The sequence below is a fragment of the Scyliorhinus torazame genome, chromosome 14, assembly GCF_047496885.1.
Source record: "Scyliorhinus torazame isolate Kashiwa2021f chromosome 14, sScyTor2.1, whole genome shotgun sequence".
NCBI classification, from domain to species: domain Eukaryota; kingdom Metazoa; phylum Chordata; class Chondrichthyes; order Carcharhiniformes; family Scyliorhinidae; genus Scyliorhinus; species Scyliorhinus torazame.
Genome location: NC_092720.1, coordinates 207,748,080 through 207,768,825, shown reverse-complemented (window position 1 = coordinate 207,768,825; position 20,746 = coordinate 207,748,080). Strand labels below are relative to the sequence as shown.

At 42.1% G+C, this 20,746-nt stretch overlaps 1 protein-coding gene across 1 annotated transcript; it reads left to right on the top strand.

Annotated features, from left to right (window-relative positions):
• Positions 1–4,006: 4,006 nt before the first annotated feature.
• Positions 4,007–15,431, top strand: LOC140390400 (zinc-binding protein A33-like). Its single transcript, XM_072475544.1, has 6 exons — positions 4,007–4,535; positions 4,630–4,725; positions 4,819–5,052; positions 8,678–8,724; positions 8,812–8,927; positions 9,939–15,431. Exons 1-6 carry the CDS (start codon positions 4,128–4,130, stop codon positions 10,487–10,489), a joined length of 1,452 nt encoding a protein of 483 aa, XP_072331645.1. The 5' UTR covers positions 4,007–4,127; the 3' UTR covers positions 10,490–15,431.
• Positions 15,432–20,746: the final 5,315 nt, after the last annotated feature.

Below are 20,746 nucleotides of genomic sequence, written 5' to 3'. Positions count from 1 at the left end.
AGAGGGAGGAACAATTTTGTGCCCTTATCTATACTCCACGTGGCAGATTTGCGCATGCGGCACTAAAGCATTAATTTTCTGAAATAAAAATAGAAAATTCTGGATAGATTTCATTGATTTTACAGCAGGAGGCCATCTGGCCCGTCTAGTCTGCACCAGCCCTTGGAAAGAGCACCCTGCTCAAGCCCACACCTCCACCCTATCACCGTAACCCCATCTAACCTTTTTTGGCAATATGGCAATTTAGCATGGCCAATCCACCTAACCCGCATGTCTTTAGGCTGAGGGAGGAAACTGGAGCACCCAGAGGAAACCCACGCAGACATGGGGAGAACGCACAGACGGTGACCCAAGCCGGGAATCGAAACTGGGACCATGGAGCTGTGAAGCAAGTGTGCTAATCACTGTGCTACTGTGCTGCCCTCAGCAGGTCTGGCAACATCTGTGGAATGAGAAACAGGGTTAATGTTTCGAGTGCACAAGACCATTCTTGGTGTTTTATTATGAAGAACAGGGCCTCTCGTGATTCCTGACAGTCCAACATGGGTCCCAGACACACCATTATATGTTTCCTAGCAGTGAATATGCAAAACAAATCTGGAATTTTGGTTGTTTCTTTCGTTATGTAGGTGAGAACTAAGGCTGGTCATATAAAATTAAAGGCATAAAGGATTGGGGCCTCCAGAGCCAAACACAAAAATAATAAATAAATAACCTTTATTGTCACAAGTCGGCTTACATTAATACTGCAATGAAGTTACTGTGAGTAGCCACATCGCCACGGCGCCTATTCGGGTACACAGAGGGAGAATTTAGAATTATCAGCTGGTACAGGAATTGAACCTGTACTGCTGCCCTTGTTCTGCATCACAAACCAGCTGTCTAGACCACTGAGCTAAACCACTGAGTCAGCTGCTTCTGGAACACCAAGCTGGACAGACAGGGTTCATTTCAGTTTACTCTGAAAGGACTCTATAAAAGGCTTGGTACAAATATAAGCAAGTGGAAACTCATGTCGTTGACTTTATCCATGAGGGTTATTTAAGAAATGTTGGTTTGCTTAATTGGAATATATATATATTTATATAGAGGCATGGTTAGAAAACAAGTAAAATATTGTAACTGTTGTAACTTGATCGGCTCCTGGGGACCTCAGGAGCCGATCAAGCTAGGTTGTCCACTCGCTAACATTCCCTAGAATGTTGGTTGTTGTGTGCAGTCTATATATTTAAGTGCATTTTTTTTGGTGCGACAGTGCGCACGCGGTTACTTGTAGGAGCCAACTTGTGCTCGGCCTGCGTAGGATAGGAGAGGGATTGGTGCTCACCTATATTCTGCCTTCTGTGAGGACCGGGCGATCTTTTCTGCGGAAACGGTTCGATGCAAGGCAGATTCTGCAGCTTCATCCTATTTAAAGAAATCTGTCATTCATTGGCTCGGTTTCATTTTTCCTCATCCATTAATATTCCGAAAGTCTAATACAGCGGGGGTTGGATGTCTGAAATAATTCTGGGCACACTCAATTGAACTGGCAGCATCCGTGGAAAGAAATTGAGTTGTCACTCTCACAGATACTGCCAGCCCGTTGAACATTTCCAGCATTTTCTGTTTTCATCAGGAGTTCCGAAACTTTACTGGTTATCTGGATTCTCACTGTAACTGACGGGTTCATGTGTGGAGTGGGTTATCTGAAATCTCATTGTAACTGACGGGTTCCTGTCTCTAATGAGTTATCTGAAATTTCACTGTAACTGACGGATTCACTGTGTGGAGTGGGTTATCTGGCAGACATTTCACTGTAACTGGCGGGTTCTTTTTGTAGAGTGGTTATCTGAAATCTCACTGGAACTGACGGATTCCCCGTGTTGAGTGGGTTATCTGAAATTTCACTGTAACTGACGGGTTCCTGTCCATAATGGGTTGTCTGAAATGTCACTGTAACTGACGGATTCACTGTGTGGAGTGGGTTATCTGGCAGACATTTCACTGTAACTGGCGGGTTCTTTCTGTAGAGTGGTTATCTGAAATCTCACTGGAACTGACGGATTCCCCGTGTAGAGTGGGTTATCTGAATTTTCACTGTAACTGACGGGTTCCTGTCTATAATGGGTTATCTGAAATCTCACGGTAACTGGCGGGTTCACTGTGTAGAGTGGGTTATCTGAAATCTCACTGTAACTGACGGATTCACTGTGTGGATTGGGTTATCTGAAATTTCACTGTAACTGACGGGTTCCTGTCTATAATGGGTTATCTGAAATTGCACTGTAACTGACGAGTTCCTGTCTATAATGGGTTATCTGAAATCTCACTGCAACTGGCGGGTTCACTGTGTGGACTGGGTTATCTGACATTTCACTGTACCTGACGGGTTCCCTGTGTAGAGTGGGTTATCTGAAATCTCACTGCAACTGGCGGGTTCACTGTGTGGAGTGGGTCATCTGAAATTTCACTGTAACTGACGGGTTCCTGTCTATAATGGGTTATCTGAAATCACTCGGTAACTGGCGGGTTCACTGTGTAGAGTGGGTTATCTGCAATCTCACTGTAACTGACGGATTCACTGTGTGGAGTGGGTTATCTGAAATCTCACTGCAACTGGCGGGTTCACTGTGTGGAGTGGGTTATCTGAAATTTCACTGTAACTGACGGGTTCCTGTCTATAATGATTATCTGAAATCTCACTGCAACTGGAGGGTTCACTGTGTGGAGTGGGTTATCTGAAATTTCACTGTAACTGACGGGTTCCTGTCTATAATGGGTTATCGGTAATCTCACGGTAACTGACGGGTTCCCTGTGTGGAGTGGGTTATCTGAAATTGCACTGTAACTGACGGGTTCCTGTCTATAATGGGTTATCTGTAATCTCACTGTAACTGGCGGGTTCACTGTGTCGAGTGGATTATCTGAAATTTCACTATAACTGACGGGTCCTGTCTATAATGGGTTATCTGTAATCTCACGGTAACTGACGGGTTCACTGTGTGGAGTGGGTTATCTGAAATTTCACTGTAACTAACGGGTTCCTGTCTATAATGGGTTATCTGAAATTTCACTGTACCTGAAGGGTTCCTGTCTATAATGGGTTATCGGTAATCTCACTGCAACTGGCGGGTTCACTGTGTCAAGTGGGTTATCTGAAATTTCACTATAACTGACGGGTCCTGTCTATAATGGGTTATCTGAAATGTCACTGTAACTGACGGGTTCCTGTCTATAATGGGTTATCTGAAATTTCACTGTAACTGACGGGTTCCTGTCTATAATGGGTTATCTGAAATTTCACTGTAACTGACGGGTTCCTGTCTATAATGGGTTATCTGAAATTTCACTGTAACTGACGGGTTCCTGTCTATAATGGGTTATCTGAAATCTCACTGGAACTGGCGGGTTCTTTCTGTAGATTGGGTTATCTGAAATCTCACGGTAACTGGCGGGTTCCCTGTGTGGAGTGGGTTATCTGAAATTTCACTGTAACTGACGGGTTCCTGTCTATAATGGGTTATCTGTAATCTCACTGGAACTGGCGGGTTCACTGTGTCGAGAGGATTATCTGAAATTTCACTATAACTGACGGGTCCTGTCTATAATGGGTTATCTGTAATCTCACGGTAACTGACGGGTTCCCTGTGTGGAGTGGGTTATCTGAAATTGCACTGTAACTGACGGGTTCCTGTCTATAATGGGTTATCTGAAATCTCACTGTAACTGGCGGGTTCACTGTGTCGAGTGGGCTATCTGACATTTCACTGTAACTGGCGGTTTCTTTGTGTGGAGTGGGTTATCTGGATTCTCCCTGTAACTGACGGGTTCCCCGAATATAGTGGGCTTTATGATAGCTATTTCGTTGCTTCTTACATAAGATTCTGTATGTTTCTGAAATCTTTCCAAATGAGGGTTCAAACCTATTTGAAGTTTCTTAGAGTTTCCGCTTCCCACCCCACCTTTCGGTAGTTCACCCCATATGCCAGAAGACCGATTCCTGACTGCCAGTCCCACGCCCACCTCCTAAATACCCATAATGCGGCGCACATGGTGCTGTTTTGTGCAGCAGCTGAAACAGGCTCATCGAGCTCACAAACAGCGAAACTGAAACCGATTGCAATTAGGAAATCTTCACTGCGGACATGGCTTCCAGAAAGACGGAGAATTGGGCCGATGAATTAAATTGCCCCGTTTGCCTTGATTTTTTCAATGATCCGGTAATATTGGAGTGTGGACACAACTTCTGCCGCTCCTGTATCACAGGGTACTGGAGCCAGAACAGAACATACACCTGCCCGGAATGTCGATCGAAAATGCGGGAAAGGACTCTCAGGGCAAACAGGGCCTTAGCAAATCTGGCCGAAAAAGCCCGAAATTTGAAGCTATGCTCGAAAGAGAAGGACAGTAAACTTCACTGTGAGAAACACGGGGAAGAACTGAAGCTGTTTTGTGAAACCGACAAGAAATTGATCTGTTACATTTGTAGAGATTCGCGACAACACAAATCTCACAACTTCCTGCCGATTGACGAGGCTGCCGAGATGTACAGGGTAAAATGGGGAAGTTTCACTTCAGGCCATTTTTCTTTATTCGCTACTTTCTTGTTCAAAGTTCTGATTCATTGAGTTTGTCTCCCAATTCCAGGATCAGCTGAGGCCATTTTTAGAATTGGCCACATGGAGAAAAGGGTCGGTTCAGGACACCGAATGTCGGCAGAAGGAACTGATATCTGAATTTAAAGTAAGGTCTCCCTGTGCTGATTTTCTGGGATCTCGGTTAGTTTTGTTCCCTTTATCGCGGGACATTAATTATGTTTCACATTTCATTTGGTAGGAACAGTCGAGCAGTCTGCAGACCCACATCACATCCGAGTTCAATAAAATGCACCAGATTCTCACTGAGAAAGAGCAGCGTTTACTCAGAGATCTCGGGGAAGAAGAGGAGAGGATTGTGAAAATTATGGAGAAAAACCTCCGTGGAATCCAACAGGAGTTAGTTAGGGTTGAACGAGAGCTAGCAAAGTTACAGAGACAGTTGGAGGAACAAGACACCATCCTATTTCTGAAGGTAAGGAGTCGTTTAATTTAAAGTAACCTGAAGTTAATATAATTGTCAACAGCTATTGTACAAGGTCAGAGTTATTTAGTGAAGGCCACACCCTTACTCTCCATAGCTCTGCAAATTAATTCCCTTCAAAATTATGTATCCAATTGTATTTTGGAAGTTACTATTGAGCCTTTTTTACTTTTAGATTTTTTATTTCGGTTAATCTTCAATGCCTGATGATTAATTACTTATTTGATTTTTAGTTACCATATTTTTACATTTAATAAAAGTTTGAATCCTTTTATTGTTACTATCCCCTGCTTACTTTGTTATTTCTTTCTTAGCCAATATATGTATCCATTTGTTTAGATGTTTTTAGAAACCCAGTGGTCCAGATGATGTAGGAAGTACATTTTATTTTATTTCCAATCAGGTAGTATATACTTAACGTTTTTGATTCCTATTGAATTATAGGGTTATATCGAATTATGGTGGCATAGTGTTACATCAATGGACTAGTAATCCACAAGCCCAGGTTAATACTATGAGGAGATGGGTTCAAACTGCATTGTTTGACACAGTGCCTCACAACAAACATGTGAGCAGTTATAGCTCAAGGAATAAAGGAGACTAAATTTGCCAATTGTTAAGAAACATAGAAATATGGTTAATGGAATTTTGGGGGGGGCTGGAGTAAGTTTTATAGTGGTGTTCCCCAGGCAAAGTATTGGGATCCTCGCTTTTCGTGATTATATATTCATAAGATAGATCTTGGTGTGCAGAGTACAATTTCAATGTTTGTGGATGATACAAAACTAGGAAGCATTGTGAACTGTGAGGGGGATAATGTGGAACCTCAAAGGGACGTAGACAAGTTGATGGATTAGGCAGAACAGTGACAGATGATGTTCAATGCAGAGAAATATGAAGAAATTCATTTTGCCAAGAAGCACATGGAGAGACGGGGGCGAGATTCACTAGCCTCCCCTTGGCATGTTTCTCAGTGGCGGAATCCCCCCCCCCCCCCCCCCCCCCCCCCCATTGGCTGGCGTAAGATCTTCTGGTCCCGCCCTGCCTCTCTCATTGGGATTTTCCCATTTCCTGCAGCGCAGAGGTACAGTTGGTCAGAACGGAAGATCCTGCCGACGTGAACTGCTGGAAGATCACACCAATAATAAAATAAATAGTACAATTCTAAAAGAGGTGCAGAAGTAGAGGGACCTGGGTTTATATGTGCAGAAACCATTGAAGGTGGCAGGACAGGTTAAGCAAACAGTTAATAAAGTGTACAGTATCCTGGGGCATAGAGTATAAGAGCAAGGAAGTCATGTTGAATTTGTATGAGTCACTAGTTCGGCTTCAGCTCAAGTATTGCATCCAGTTCTGTGTGCTGCACTTTAAGAAGGATGTGAAGGCATTAGAGAGTGCAGAAAAGATTCACGAGAATGGTTCCAGGGTCGAGGAACTTCAGTTATAATTGGAAAAGGTAGGACTGTTTTCCTCAGAGAGAAGATGGCTGAAAAGAGATCTGATAGAAGTATTTAATGATTTTTTGAGGTCAAAATGATTTGATGGAGCTATTCAATGATTTGATAGAGCTATTCAAAATCACGAGTGGTCTGGAAAGAGTAGATAGGGAGGAACTGATCCCACTCATGAAAGGATTGAGTACAAAAGAACATGCATTTAAAGTAATTGGGTAAAAGAAAACAAAAGTGATTCATGGAGAAACTTTAAAGTAGCGAGTGGTTACATTTTGGAATGCACTGCCTGACAGTGTGGTGGAGGCAAGTTCAATTGGCAGGTTCAAAAGACTGTTAGCTGAAAATGAAGAATGTGCAGAGTTACAGGGACAGGGAATGTTACTAGTACTGGTACTTCCATATTCGGAGAGCTGATGCGCACACACTGGGCTAAATGGTCGTCTCCTGCGCAGTATCAATTCTGTGATTCTGTGAAATCCCACTATAGAAGCTCATGGAACTTAAATTCAATTAATAAATCTGGAACAAATGATAGTTTCAATGATGGTGATCATAACAACTGTTATTGATTGTAAAATCCCATCTGGTTCACTAATGTCCCTTAGGGAAGGAAGTCTACCATGGTTACCTGACTTGGCATACATATGATTCCATAATCACAGCAATTTAATTCACTCTTAACTGCCCTCTGAAATGGTCCAGCAAGCCACTCAGTTGGAGGAATCAGGGACGTGCAACAAATGTTGGCCTTGCCAGAAATGCCTACATCCCATGAAAGCATAAAAAAATAAGTTTAGCTTTTTGAAGATAGTTATTTCTCATTGATAACTAACTACTCTTTATACAATAGAGTATATAGAGCTTAATTGCAGTGTTAATGTAAGCCTCTTGTGACACTAAAGATTAGTTTTTAGATGAAATTGAAAAATCTTAGCTGTCATGAGCTCCTCCACTACTTCACCTGTCATACAAGAAAATTTATCTTTGACTTTATTCTCAGTGCTCTGCACAGGCAACTCCTATGGTGCTCAGCATTTTTGTAATACTTCCCCAATGCTGTTTATACACCCAATCCTCTTCTATATTCAGAAGGTGTCTGTAAAAATGTATCTTGCTTCTAGCTAGTGTGCCACATTAGTTCAGCTGATTAAGATATCTTAAATTGGTTGTTAGTGCAGCTATTAGTGCACTCGGGATTGTTCAGCAATTGTTGGCAAATCACAGACTCACATCTAAAAGTAGACTTTGTTACGGGTTTTGCAAGCGTAGCTGGTGGAGTATGATCTGTATCCTGCCTATCACAAACAATGATGTGGCGATGCCGGCGTTGGACTGGGGTGAGTACAGTAAGAAGTCTTACAACAGCAGGTTAAAGTCCAAAAAGTTTGTTTCAAATCACGAGCTTTCAGAGCACTGCTCCTTCACCTGAGGAAGGAGCAGCGCTCCGAAAGCTAGTAATCTGAAACACACCTGTTGGACTTGAACCTGGTGTTGTAAGACTTCTTACTATTACAAACAAATGAGAGAACTTGCTGTTTAGTTGGATCAGCCAATGTCTGAGACATATGCCTACATACTTGGCATTGTACTGGTGCCGAAATTCATACATGATATTACTCAATTGTTTGCTCTGATCACTACCTAATCTTTAGAGTGCTGGTCACTCCTCGGACCCCTCATATCAAACTGAGCTGGGAACTGAAATTGTGGGGTAACAGATGTGTGCCAGTTCCAATGAGGGGTGATTACAGACCATTAGCCCATCACATATTAAACAAGAGGGAGAAATGAAGCCAGATAAAACTTTTAGCTTTTGAGAATATCCATCTCCACCACACTTACCATGTGAACTCTTTGTTTTGTCAATTGCTAATTTGTGCTGCGGGGAAAAAACTGTCTCCAAATTACAGCAATAGAATAAAGCAATATGTCGTTAGCAGAAATAACAAATTCGCATCCAGGTATGTCAACAGCTTCAATTTCAACGTTACCTAGGAAAATAAAGTGCAAGGCTGTTTACCATGTGATTTTCCCAGTGCAAATTGTTCCACCGCATTCATTTTATCCTTGTCTAATTTGTGTAGTCATTTGACAGAGACATGTAAATGACATATTGGCTGTGTCACCATCTTCTAATTATCCTCTCCCATATCATTCCTCAGACCCATGATTCTCTTCTACTTCAAGACGAGGTTTCCAAAGACAAAGGGTATGTATTCACTGTGTTGATACTTACGTCAACTTAGTAATCAGCTACAAAGTGATGATAATTACATCAAAGGCTTTATGTTCACAGGATTATTACTCATGGTGTTGCACAGTCAGTGGTACCAGCTTCTGTGTTACTGGGAATATTCAAAGGTCCTCTACAGTACACTGTGTGGAAAGAAATGATAGCAAGCATTCGTCCAGGTAAAGATTATCCTGTTTTCCTATTTAAAACCCTGCAACGCTCTCAGTATGAGAATAGAGCAAATTCGTGACAGAAATTTGTGATACAGAAAACTCAAATGAAGAGGGTCGATGGGGGTAGTGTGTCTGATGTGGTGTATGTAGACATTCCTGCAACCTCTTCCCTTGGACCCTTTGGTTCCGGAGAAGAGGGACTCTCAGTCTGGAGCTACCGCAGCCAACTTGACAACTTGTACATCGAGCCAATAGCATAATTAAATATCCTAAGGTCGGTCACAGGAGCTTAATAATGCAACATTTGACACCAAGACACATAAGTTCATAAGATATAGGAGCAGAATTAGGCCAATTAGCCCATCAAGTCTGCTCCATTATTGGATCATGGCTGATCTCATCCTGGCCTTAACTCCACTGTCCTGCCTGTTTTCCATAACCCTTCAACTCATTACCAATTAAAAATCTAATTCCTCCTTAAATTTACACACTGTCCCAGCATCCACCACACTCTGGGGTAGCGAATTCCACAGATTCACAACACTTTGGAAGAAGTACTTTCTCCTCAAAACTGTTTTTAATTTGCTACCTCTTATCCCAAGACTCTCGTCCTCGAATGCATAAGGCAATTTTACGGGAGATGTTTGAAGATTAGTCAAAAAGGTAGTTTTTAAAAATGTCTTAAAGGTGGAAAAAGAGGTAGAGAGGTTTAAGGAGACATTTCCAAGGCTTCAGTTTGAATTTTAGTTTGAAGTTGATGGCATAATAACCAATGGTTGGATCATTAAAATCACAGATCCTCAAGAAGCCAGAATTAGAAAAACACACACTTTGGAGATTCATGAGGCTGGAGGAGAGTACCCAGACTGAGAGCAGGAATGTCTTGAACAAATTTGAAAGAAAGATAGGAATTTCAAAATAAAGGAAATATTACAGAGGCTGGGAGATAAGAGTTTTAATAAAGAAGAGCAAAACAAGAACGGAATCACTGACAATGTTATTTTAACTTTCCTCCAGTTCCAGCTTCTCTGACCCTAGATCCTAACACAGCGAATCCCCAACTCTTCCTGTCTGAGGACTGGACCAGTGTGAGACTTGGAGACAAAAGGCAGACACTCCCTGACACATCGCAGAGGTTTGATTCTTGGGCCTATGTCCTGGGATCGGAGGGATTCACATCAGGGAGACATTACTGGGAGGTGGAGGTGGGTAACAAGACTGAGTGGGGTCTGGGAGTGACCCGAGAGTCGGCCAAGAGGAAAGGGGAAATAGACCCAAAACCTGAGACCGGATACTGGACAATGGGGCTCGGAAATGGAAATGAATATTTTGCTAGTACATCCCCCTCATGGACCACATTCACCCTGAGTGTAAAACCCCAGAAGATTGGAGTTTACCTGGACTATGAGGATGGACAGGTGTCATTTTACAATGCAGACAATATGTCCCATCTCCACACTTTCACCCACACTTTCACTGAAAGAATCTTTCCCATTTTTGATCCGGGATGGAATTTTGGCAAGAAAAACCCAGGAGCATTGAAAATTCTCCGGATAAAAGGCCAGTAACATTAAAGGGTAGTGTTCCATTGTTTTTCCCAAGTGGAGGTATGAAATCATTTCAGTAACTGTTTTGCTTCATTGCCTTGTACCTATTAAGGAACATTCCGTTTTCATTTCCTTATTTCTTCTGCCTCTATGAAAAGTAATCTTACAAATAAGGGGATGGAGTCATTAAAAAAAAAAATCATTTGTTCTTTCGCTGGATGTGGGTGTCACTAGCTAGGCCGGCATTTGTTGTCCATCCCTAGATGCCCTTGAGAAAGAGGTGGTAAGCTACTTTCTTGAAGTGCTGCAAATACACCCACATTGCTATTATGAAGGGATTAGGCAGGCCATTTGGTCCTTCATGTCTGCTTTGCCACTCAACAAGATCATGGATGATCTGCTACTTGAACTCCAGATCCTTGGTGTCTAAAAATCTATCGACCTCTGTCTTGAATATATTCAATGACTGACAACTACAACTACCTGGGGTTCGAGAACTCCATTCTTCACAACCATTTAATGGCAGCACGGTGGCACAGTGGGTAGCACTGCTGCCTCACAGCGCTGAGGACCTGGGTTCAATCCTGGCCCTGGGTCACTGTCCATGTGGAGTTTGCACATTCTCCCCGTGACTACATGGGCCTCATCCCCACAACCCAAAAATGTGCAGGGTAGGTGGATTGGTCATGCTAAAATTGCCCCTTTAAGTGGGTGCATTAGATTTGCACAAACTAAAATCACAACCATTTGATTGAAGATCTCGGTCCTTATTCTGAATCTAAGAGTCAATGTTCAGTTACAGAAACATTTCCTCAGCAATTACCGTGTTCTCAGTGGCACAGTGGTTAGCACTGTTGCCTCACAGCTCCAGGGTCCCACGTTCAATTCTGGCCTCGGGTGACTGTCTGCGTTGGTTTCCTCCGGTGCTCCGGTTTCCTCCTACAGTCTAAAGATGTGCAAATTAGGTGGACTGGCCATGCTAAATTTCCCTTTAGTGTCCAAAAGGTTAGGTGGGGTTACTGTGTTATGGTGATAGCGTGGAGACTTAGGCTTAAACTGTTTCCAAGAACCGGTGCAGACTCGATGGGCCAAATAGCCTCCTTCTGCATGTAAATTCTATGAAGTTCCTTACGTTCTTTTCATCTTTAAAATAGGGCACCTCCCATTCTTCCAGGGAATATAGGCCTGGTCTGCTCAATCTCTTTTCCTACGACAATCCCCTCATCCTGTAAGCAGACTTAATTCACTTTCCTCTATGGAAAGTAGCTCCTTCTGTACGTAAGTACTCCAGGTGTGGCTTCACCAATGTCCTCTCTAATTTAATTAGGCCTCGTTACTCATACTTCGATATCTCAAAAGCTAACACACTTCCTATTTGCTATTAACATTCCATGATTCATAAAGGACACCCAGGTCTCTCTGAATACAAACAATTCCCAGCCTATCAAAAATAGTTTTTAAAATGTTTTTTTCCACATAAAGGAAAAACTTCATTTTTGCCACATTGCATGAAATCTGTCATTTTGCCCACCATTCCTCCACAGCCTTTGTGTACATCCTCCTCGGTGCTTGCTCTCTCCCACCTGACTTTGCATCATTGGCATACCTAGACACATATTTACTCCACACAAACCATTAATACAGATTATAAATAATTTAGGTCCAAGTACCGATCATTGTTACCCTATTAGTTACAACCAGCAACCAGTCATCCCACAAATGTTCGAGTTATTCCTACTCTGGATTTTCTTTCCATTAACTAATCCTTAATCAAATGCAGCCACTATCTGTGCTATTGTCTCTTTGAAAACCTGAGGGTATAGGCCATCAGGTCAAAGAGATTTGTCCTGAATAATATCATTAATTCTCCTGTAGTATTTTTATTATCATTTCGTTAAGTCATTCATTCTTTCGAGATGATTATTTCCAAATTGTTTGTTGTGTCTTCCAGCACACAAAGTATTTGTCCAATGCCCATGCCTTTTGCTTATGCAAGTTTATGAATCTTTTTCAGGTGGTGCTGGATTATAAAGCATCTAAAATCTGATACAATTTATTCCTTTGTCTATCTAAAGAATAATCTCAACTTCTAGCTCAATGATATGTTGGTATAAGTGACACACCCAGGGCGGCATGGTGGCCCAGTGGTTAGTACTGCTGCCTCACGGCATTGAGGACCTGGGTCTGATCCTGGGTCACTGTCCGTGAGAAATTTGCACATTTTCCCAGTGTTTGTGTGGGTCTCACCCCACAACCCAAAAATGTGCAGGGTAGGTGGATTGGCCACCCTAAATTGTCCCTTAATTGAGAAGAATAATTGGGCACGCTAAATTTAAAGAAATAAGTGACATACCCAGTTTCTGATTCTGTTAACTCCCATGTGTTTCTGTGCAGTAAACATTTACACCTCTCTGAGCAGTCTAACTCAAGCTCCCACCGAACAAGTCTCATTCATCATATTCACCAGTAATAGATCTCTCCTTCAGGGAAAATTCCTGCTAGGGTCTGAGGAAAGTAGCCTTTAACCCATATTTGAGACATTCCTGTGACTCATGTTGCAGACCATTAACCCATTTCAAATACATAGTTACACAGAAGACAGAATGTCACATCAAAGGACCTTTATCTCATACTCCTCGATAGGTTTATATCACAAAATGTTATCCATCAGACAGAGATGAGTAGAAATGTCTTCACCCAGAGTGGTGAACCTGTGGAACTCGTTACCACAGGAAGTAGTTGAGGCCAAAACATTGTATGTTTTCAAGAATTAGTCAGATATAGCACTTAAGGGAGAAGGAGATCAAGGGATATGGAAGGAAAGTGGAATTGGTCCATTGAATTGGATAATCAGCCATGATCATAATGAATTGCGGAGCAGGATCAAAAGGCCAATGGCCTCCACCTGCTCCTAATTTTTATGTTTCTATCTGAGTGTTAAAAATTTACAAGAAACAATTGTCAGTTCTGGAAGAGAGTTCCAAACTTCTGACAAACTTCTCACCCATTATATTTTACATTGTAAACCATGTTCTCCAGTTTTAGACTCCAGATGAAATGGTTTCTATCTACCCTATCTGTTCTCCTTAATATCTTGAAAACCGTATCAAATCATCCCTTAACCTTGTAATTTTCAGGGAATACAATATCACTCATAATTTAAACCTTAGATTTCAAGTATCATTCTTGCTTAATGTATCCTTCCTAAAGTATGGAGCCCAGAACTTCTCACAATACTCCAGATATGGTCTAACCAGGACTTTGTGTAGCTTTTGTATTCTTTTATTCTAGTGCTCTAGCTATAAAAGCTGGCAATTACTCTTTTTGACTACTTTCTGTAGGGGCTCATGGCAATTTTTTAAACTTGTTCATGGGATGCAAAATCACTGGTTAGGCCAGCATTTTTTACCCATCCCTTATTGCTACAACTGAGTGGTTGCTCGCCCATTTCAGTGGGCAGATAAAAACCAACCACATAGCTGTGGGTCTGGAGTCACATGTGGGCCATGGTGTAAGGAAGGCAGATTTTCTTCCCTAAAGAACAGTAAACCTGCTGATTTTTTATGACCATCAATAATAGTAGTCCAATTAAGGGCAGCACGGTAGCATTGTGGTTAGCACAGTTGCTTCGCAGCTCCAGGGTCCCAAGTTCGAATCCCGGCTTGGGCCACTGTCTGCGCGGAGTCTGCACATTCTCCCTGTGTTTGCGTGGGTTTCCTCCTGGTGCTCCGGTTTCCTCCCACAGTCCAAAGATGTGCAGGTTAGGTGAATTGGCTAAGCTAATTTGCCCTTAGTGTCCAAAAATGGTTAGGTGGGGTGACAGGGATAGGGTGGAGGTGTGGGGATAGGGTGGAGGTTTGGGCTTAGGTAGGGTGCTCTTTCCAAGGGCCGGTGCAGACTCGATAGACCAAATGGCCTCCTTCGGTACTGCAAATTCAATGATTCTAATTTCATGCTAACTGTTACTGAGCCTTGATCTCCAGATTTTTTAAATGTTTAATTTAAATTCCATCAGGTGCCGTGGTAGGATTCGAACCCAGGTACCCAAAGTATAAACCTGAACCTCCAGATTATTAGTCCAGTTACATGACCACTATACCACCTCTTCTGCTCAGTGATCTATATACCTGGACCCTCCAGTCTCTCTGAACATTCACTGTTGTTACTTTTCACCATTTTAGGAAGTACCTTTTTCAGATTCAAAATGGGATGATCTCACATTTATCTGCATTGTAATCAATTTGCCAGTTTTCCCATTTATTTAATCTAATAATCTATTTGTGATTTTATGCTTCCATCACTCTGCTTACAAAGTCGCCTATATTTCTGTCACCAGCAAATTTGGATATCTGGCTTTCTATCGCACCCAAGTCATGAATAAACTAGGTAAACAGTTGAGGCCTTATCAAATGTTTTCTGGAATTTCATACAAAAATACATCCAGAGACATCGCCTTGCCAATCGGTTTAGTACCCTCTTCAAATAATACGATCACTGTCACCAGGCTTCACCTACCTGTTACAAATACATGCTCGGTCTCAGTTCAACTGAAAATGTTGATGTTGTTTAGTCACCCTTGCTTTACCTCTAGACTCTAGTCTAATATGGATAGCCAGATACTCCAGTTAACCATTCTGATGAAGGGGACTACATACTGCGGGGTTGCTAATGAAAGAATCAACCTTAGTATTCAATGACATAAATGCAAACAATCCAAGTTGAAGTTACATGGTTAATTGACATTAAATCTCTGACACAAAGTAAAGTTTTTATTTCCGAGTAAAATCCTATGCAGCTCACGGATTGTGATACATTTTAGCAGCAAGTGCATCCGGGTGTTTAAATGTTGTTGTTTCATGCTGGTTTACATCTACTGCGTTTTTTCGGTACGAATGAATGTGTAACCTTATGGTGGTGTCAAGACAGGACATCACTGATATATCAATAAAGGAATTATTCCAGACTTGTGTCTTATTCCAGTGCTCTATACATTTGTCAAAGAGTGGTTAATTGATTAATCAGTCTATTCAATCTGGGATTGTTAGCTCAAAGCAGTTAATTTGGTTTGCCAATACACATTGATTGTTAATGACCATGGCTCCAGGTCTATATTAACCTATTCAGTTGCACAATAAGTTTTCAGCTGTGTCCTTTGAGTTGAGGAGAAAATAGGGTTAAAAATTAACCTATCAGTCCCCGATAAACTTGTCTTTTCAGATAAGTGGAGCACTCCTGGTTTTAATTCGATCCAGCTTCATTCCAGAGATCCTCGTTTCAGGTTAGGGCGATGTGGTTTTATTCTCCAGCTCTCATCCAGAGATGTTCTTTGGCATGTGTCATAACTGCATTACTCTCTCACCCCTAAATGGTTAATTTCTAACTCATCTATGCATTTCTGCCACTTCTCTCCATTTGTGCAACAGATGTGGCTGTAATTATCTATTCCTTTATCATTCATCCTGACCGATATGGGTGTATCTAGCGAGGCCACCTTTTATGATCCCTCCCAAGTTGGCCTCGAGAAGGTGGGGCTGGGCCTCCTTGAACTGCTGCTGTATGGTGGAGCTGCTCTCTAGTGTTGTTAAATAGAGAGTTCCAGGGTTGAGAGTTCAGAAACTCTACAACTAATTTGCATTCTGATTCATCCTATTCTGTTTCCTGCAAAGGCCTGATCCATTTCACTAAGTTTCCCCACCGCACCCATTCCTGCTTTGCCGACTGTACGTGGTGCACAAGGTCCTATATTTTTCCACATAGCAACTGTGCAGGTGGAAGTGTGGCCAGTGTCCCACATGGCCCTGATCTCTGAAAATTTAGATTCCTGGATCACTGGGACTGTTTCTGTGGAAGGTGGGACCCGTACAAGCAGGGCAGTCTACATCTGATCCAGAGCAGGACTACATCCTTGCCGGCAGGTTTTCTGTTGCTGTTGGGTGGAGTTTAGACTAATTCAGCAGGGGGAAGGGACACAGACTGCTGAATAGGGATACAGCATAACACAGAAAAACAATTAAGTCAGAGGGAATACAACGGCGGCAGTAAGCTTCAAGAGAGTACAAGGTTGGATGACCTCTACTTTAATGCCACGGGCATGACAGGTAAAATGGGCAACTTAATGGCAAGGATTGATGCATGGAATTGTGATATAGTAGCCAACATGAATATGTGGTTGAGGGAGGGGTAGGATTGGCAGCTCGATATCCCAAATTATAGAATCTTTAGCGACAGAGGAGGGGGTAAAAAAGGAGCCATTCCATTATTAGTCAGTTGCTGCAGTAAGGAGAGATGATATCTTGGAGGGGCATCAAATGAAGCTTTGTGGGTAGAGCTTAGGAATAAAAAATGGACAGCCACATTGCTAGGTGTTTATTATAAACCCTCAGATAGTCAGCAGGAAATTGAGCAAATATATGCACCATTTGTGGAGGTGTGTAAAATTAACAATAGGGTAATTATATTTGGTGATTTCAACTTTTCCAATTATTTCCTAATTGGGTAGTCACAGTGTTAAGGGCGTAGATGGACTGGAGTTCTTCAAATATATAGTGGAGAACATTTTAGGTCAATATGTAGAGGGTCCAACAAGGGTCCCAAGCTGGACCGAATTCTGGGGAATGAAGCCAGACGGGTGGTTGAGGTGGTGGTGAGGGAGCATTTTAGTAATTGCGACCACAACATGGTACAATTTAAGCTTGTTATGGACAAAGAAATAAACAAGTTGCAAAAAAAGGTTTTGGATTGGGGAAGAGCGGATTTTAGTAAAATAAGGCAAGATCAACCAAGGTAGACTGGGAAATCTACAGAAGAGCAGTGGGGGCATTCAAAAAGGAACATGTTCCGTCTAGGTTGATAGGAAGGACTAACAAGCCAAGAAAACCGTGGATGGCTCGAAATATTCAGGAAACGACGAGAAGGAAAGGGAGGTCTTTAACAAATACAAGGGGAACAACTGAGCTGAGGCATTAGTAGAGTACAGAAAGTGAAGGATGGAACTTAAGAAAACAATTAGGAGAGCAAAGGAGATAGGTGAAACTCTGGCTGGTAAAAGTAGGGAAAATCCCAAGATATACAAGTATATCAATTGGAAGAGGATAACCAGGGAGAGGTGACCAGGTGTGTAGAGAGGGTTGTGCAGTTGATGTTCTTTATATGGATTTCAGCAAAGCCTTTATAGGGTCCCACATGGAAGATTTATGAAGAAAATGCACATGGGATACAAGGTGGATTCAAAATTTGCTTAGTGTCATGGGAATGTCACTTTAAGAAATGTTGTCTTCTCAAGTGGCTTCAGTGATGTCATTGTGTGGATGGAGCTGGGCTCTGGCTCGGCTTTTTACTTTTGTTTTGAGTTGGAACCTGTTTTTGGTTCCGAGTTTTAGTTTTATTTTCAGTTGGAGAGCTGCATTCAAACCAAGTGTATTTTGGCCTCTCTCTGCATGCTAAAGAATGTCTCCAGATCAATTAATGATTTCAAAGTAATACCTGTTTCTGTAAGAAATGCAAACCTACTTTCTTTGTTAAAAGGGTCTTTGGCTTCTGGATGTTGTTAGGAAAGTTATTACGAGTTACCTATTAGAGTATTGTTTCTGTGGGTATTATTCGTGTTGGTAGTTGATAAACTGTTTCCTGTGTGTTTATAAAATGTTAACTGGATTCCTAGAATAAACATTTTGTTTAAAAATACTTTAGATCACTGTTGTATCTATCACACCTGTAAAGTGGGCCCTTGTGCTCCCCATAACCAAAATCTATTAAAAGTTGTGGGTCAGGTGAACTCCATGGTATACTTTGCTGTTCTCTAAACCCTGGCCCATAATATTAGCTGTAGGAAACAGAGGGTGATGACAGATGGCTACTTTGGTAACTGGAAGCCAGAGTCCAGTGGAGTACCACAGGGATCTGTGCTGGGTCCCCTATTATTTGTCATTTATATAAAGACATTGATGACTATGTGGGGGGTAGGATCAGTAAGTTTGCGGATGACACATAGATTGGCCGGGTGGTTAACAGTGGTGATTGGCTTGAGTTACAAGATATAGATGGAATGGTCAAATGGCAGATGGAATTTAACCCTGAGGTAATACACTTTGGTGAGAATAATTTGAAAAGGAAGTATTCAATGAATGGTATGACACGGGGAAGTTCTGAGAAACAAAAGGACCTTGATGTGTTTGTCCATAGATCACTGAAGGTGGGAGGGCAGGTTAATAGGGTGATTAAAAGGCATATGAGACTCTTGCCTTAATCAATCGTGGCATGGATTACAAAACCAGGGAGTCATGTTGGAGTGTTTAGAATTCTGGTGAGGTCACAGCTTGAGTACTGTGTGCAATTCTGGCAACCACATGATGAAGGGTGTAATTGCACTGGAGGGGGAACAGAGGAGACTCACCAGGATGTTGCCTGGGATGGCACATTTAAAGTTATGAAGAGGTTGGATAGGCTTGGGTTGTTTTTGCAGAGAAGACTGAGGGGCAACCAGATCGAGGTGTACAAGATTGAGGGGCATGGACAGGTTGGATCGGAGCAGCTGTTCCCCTTAGCTTAAGGGTCAGTCACGAAACGACACAAGTTCAAGGTGAGGGTCAGGAGATTATGGTGGGAATTTGAGGAAAAGCCTTTTTACCCAGACGGTCTGGAATGCATTGCCTGGGAGGGTGATGGAGGCGGATTGCCTCATATCCTTTAAAAAATGAGCACTTGGGGCAGCACGGTGGCACAGTGGTTAGCACTGCTGCCTCACGGCGCCGAGATCCCAGGTTTGATCCCAGCCCTGGGTCACTGTCCGTGTGGAGTTTGCACATTCTCCCTGTGTTTCCGTGGGTTTCGCCCCCACAACCCAAAGGTGTGCGGGGTAGGTGGATTGGGCCACACTAAATTGCCCCTTAATTGGAAAAAATTAATTGGGTACTCTATATTTTTTTTAATGAGCACTTGGTACAACATAACATTCAAGGCTATGGGCCAAGTGCTTGCAAATGGAATTAGGATTAAGGTATTTTTCATTTGTCGGTGCAGACTTGATGGGCCAAAGGGTCTCCTCTGCACTGGACATCTCTGTGATTCCGAAACCCTCTTGCAACAACAGGGTTTAGGTTGGTCTTGTCCATTACCACGGATGACCATGTTAAAAATTCTTGTTGATCCCAATGGCCCCTTTGCAATTTTACAGACCACCACTGGTCTAGGATTTACCCTCTGCTGATTTATAATACCAGAGATGGGCCAAGCCCTGGCTGAACTATTCTCTGGTAGATCCAGCCAACAAGAAATGGAGCAGGTCCAACAGCAAGCCTCAACACACACATTCTCCATATTCACTGGGAAAAAAATTGAAGTGCGAGCAGAACATCTTAAAGTACAATGCCGACTTAAGGGGACAAATCTTTGGTTCAATAACTTCACAAGGCTTGGGAAGGTAAAGGGAAGAACTGCAATAGCCTCAATGATTTCCTGTACTGTCTCATTGCAGGTGTCATACGTTAAACACCAAACCCCACCCATATTCACCACTTGTCAATCCTGAAAAGTGAGAGTAAATGTTCTGCTGCATCTTCAGCCTCATTCCGTGGATATAAAGCTTTAGTTACCTGGAGAAAGAGGGTATATTTCTGCCTCGAAGAGAGCAGAATAAAATTGTATTTGATGGAGATGTTCAAAATGAGGAAGGATTTTAATAAGAATAAATAAGGATTGTCAAAGACATGCTGTTAGGTGAATTGGACATTTTGAATTCCCTTCCGTGTACCCAAACAGGTGCCGGTATATGGTGACTAGGGGCTTTTCACAGTAACTTCATTGCAGTATTAATGTACGCCTACTTGTGACAAAGATTATAAAATAAATTATATATAAAGGTACTGGAGTAAAAGGAAAATTCAAGAATTGAGATTAAAAATAAAATTGGAATAAAATAAAGAATGGGATAAAAGGGGAACCGATGAGTGCAGCTGTCAGAAGGAGCTGGGGGTGATATGCAAATTAGCGTAGCAGGTGGAAAACAAGTGTTTATCGAAGTGACTAGGGAATGAACAATCATGTATAGAAATAGGTCAGTTCAAAGTGGAGATAAGAAAATAACTTTCACCTATATGCTAAAAGCCTGGCCTGTGGTGTTATTAAGATAGAATCACATCAAGGGGGAAATCATGGGCGAGGCATTTTCAGAACCCTAAAATGTATCATGGCGTTCTACCAACCTCTCCCTTGAATGGATTTGTTGCTTTTCCAAGCACACTGCTTTTTCCCTAGGTGTGGGATTACAATTATGGACATGTG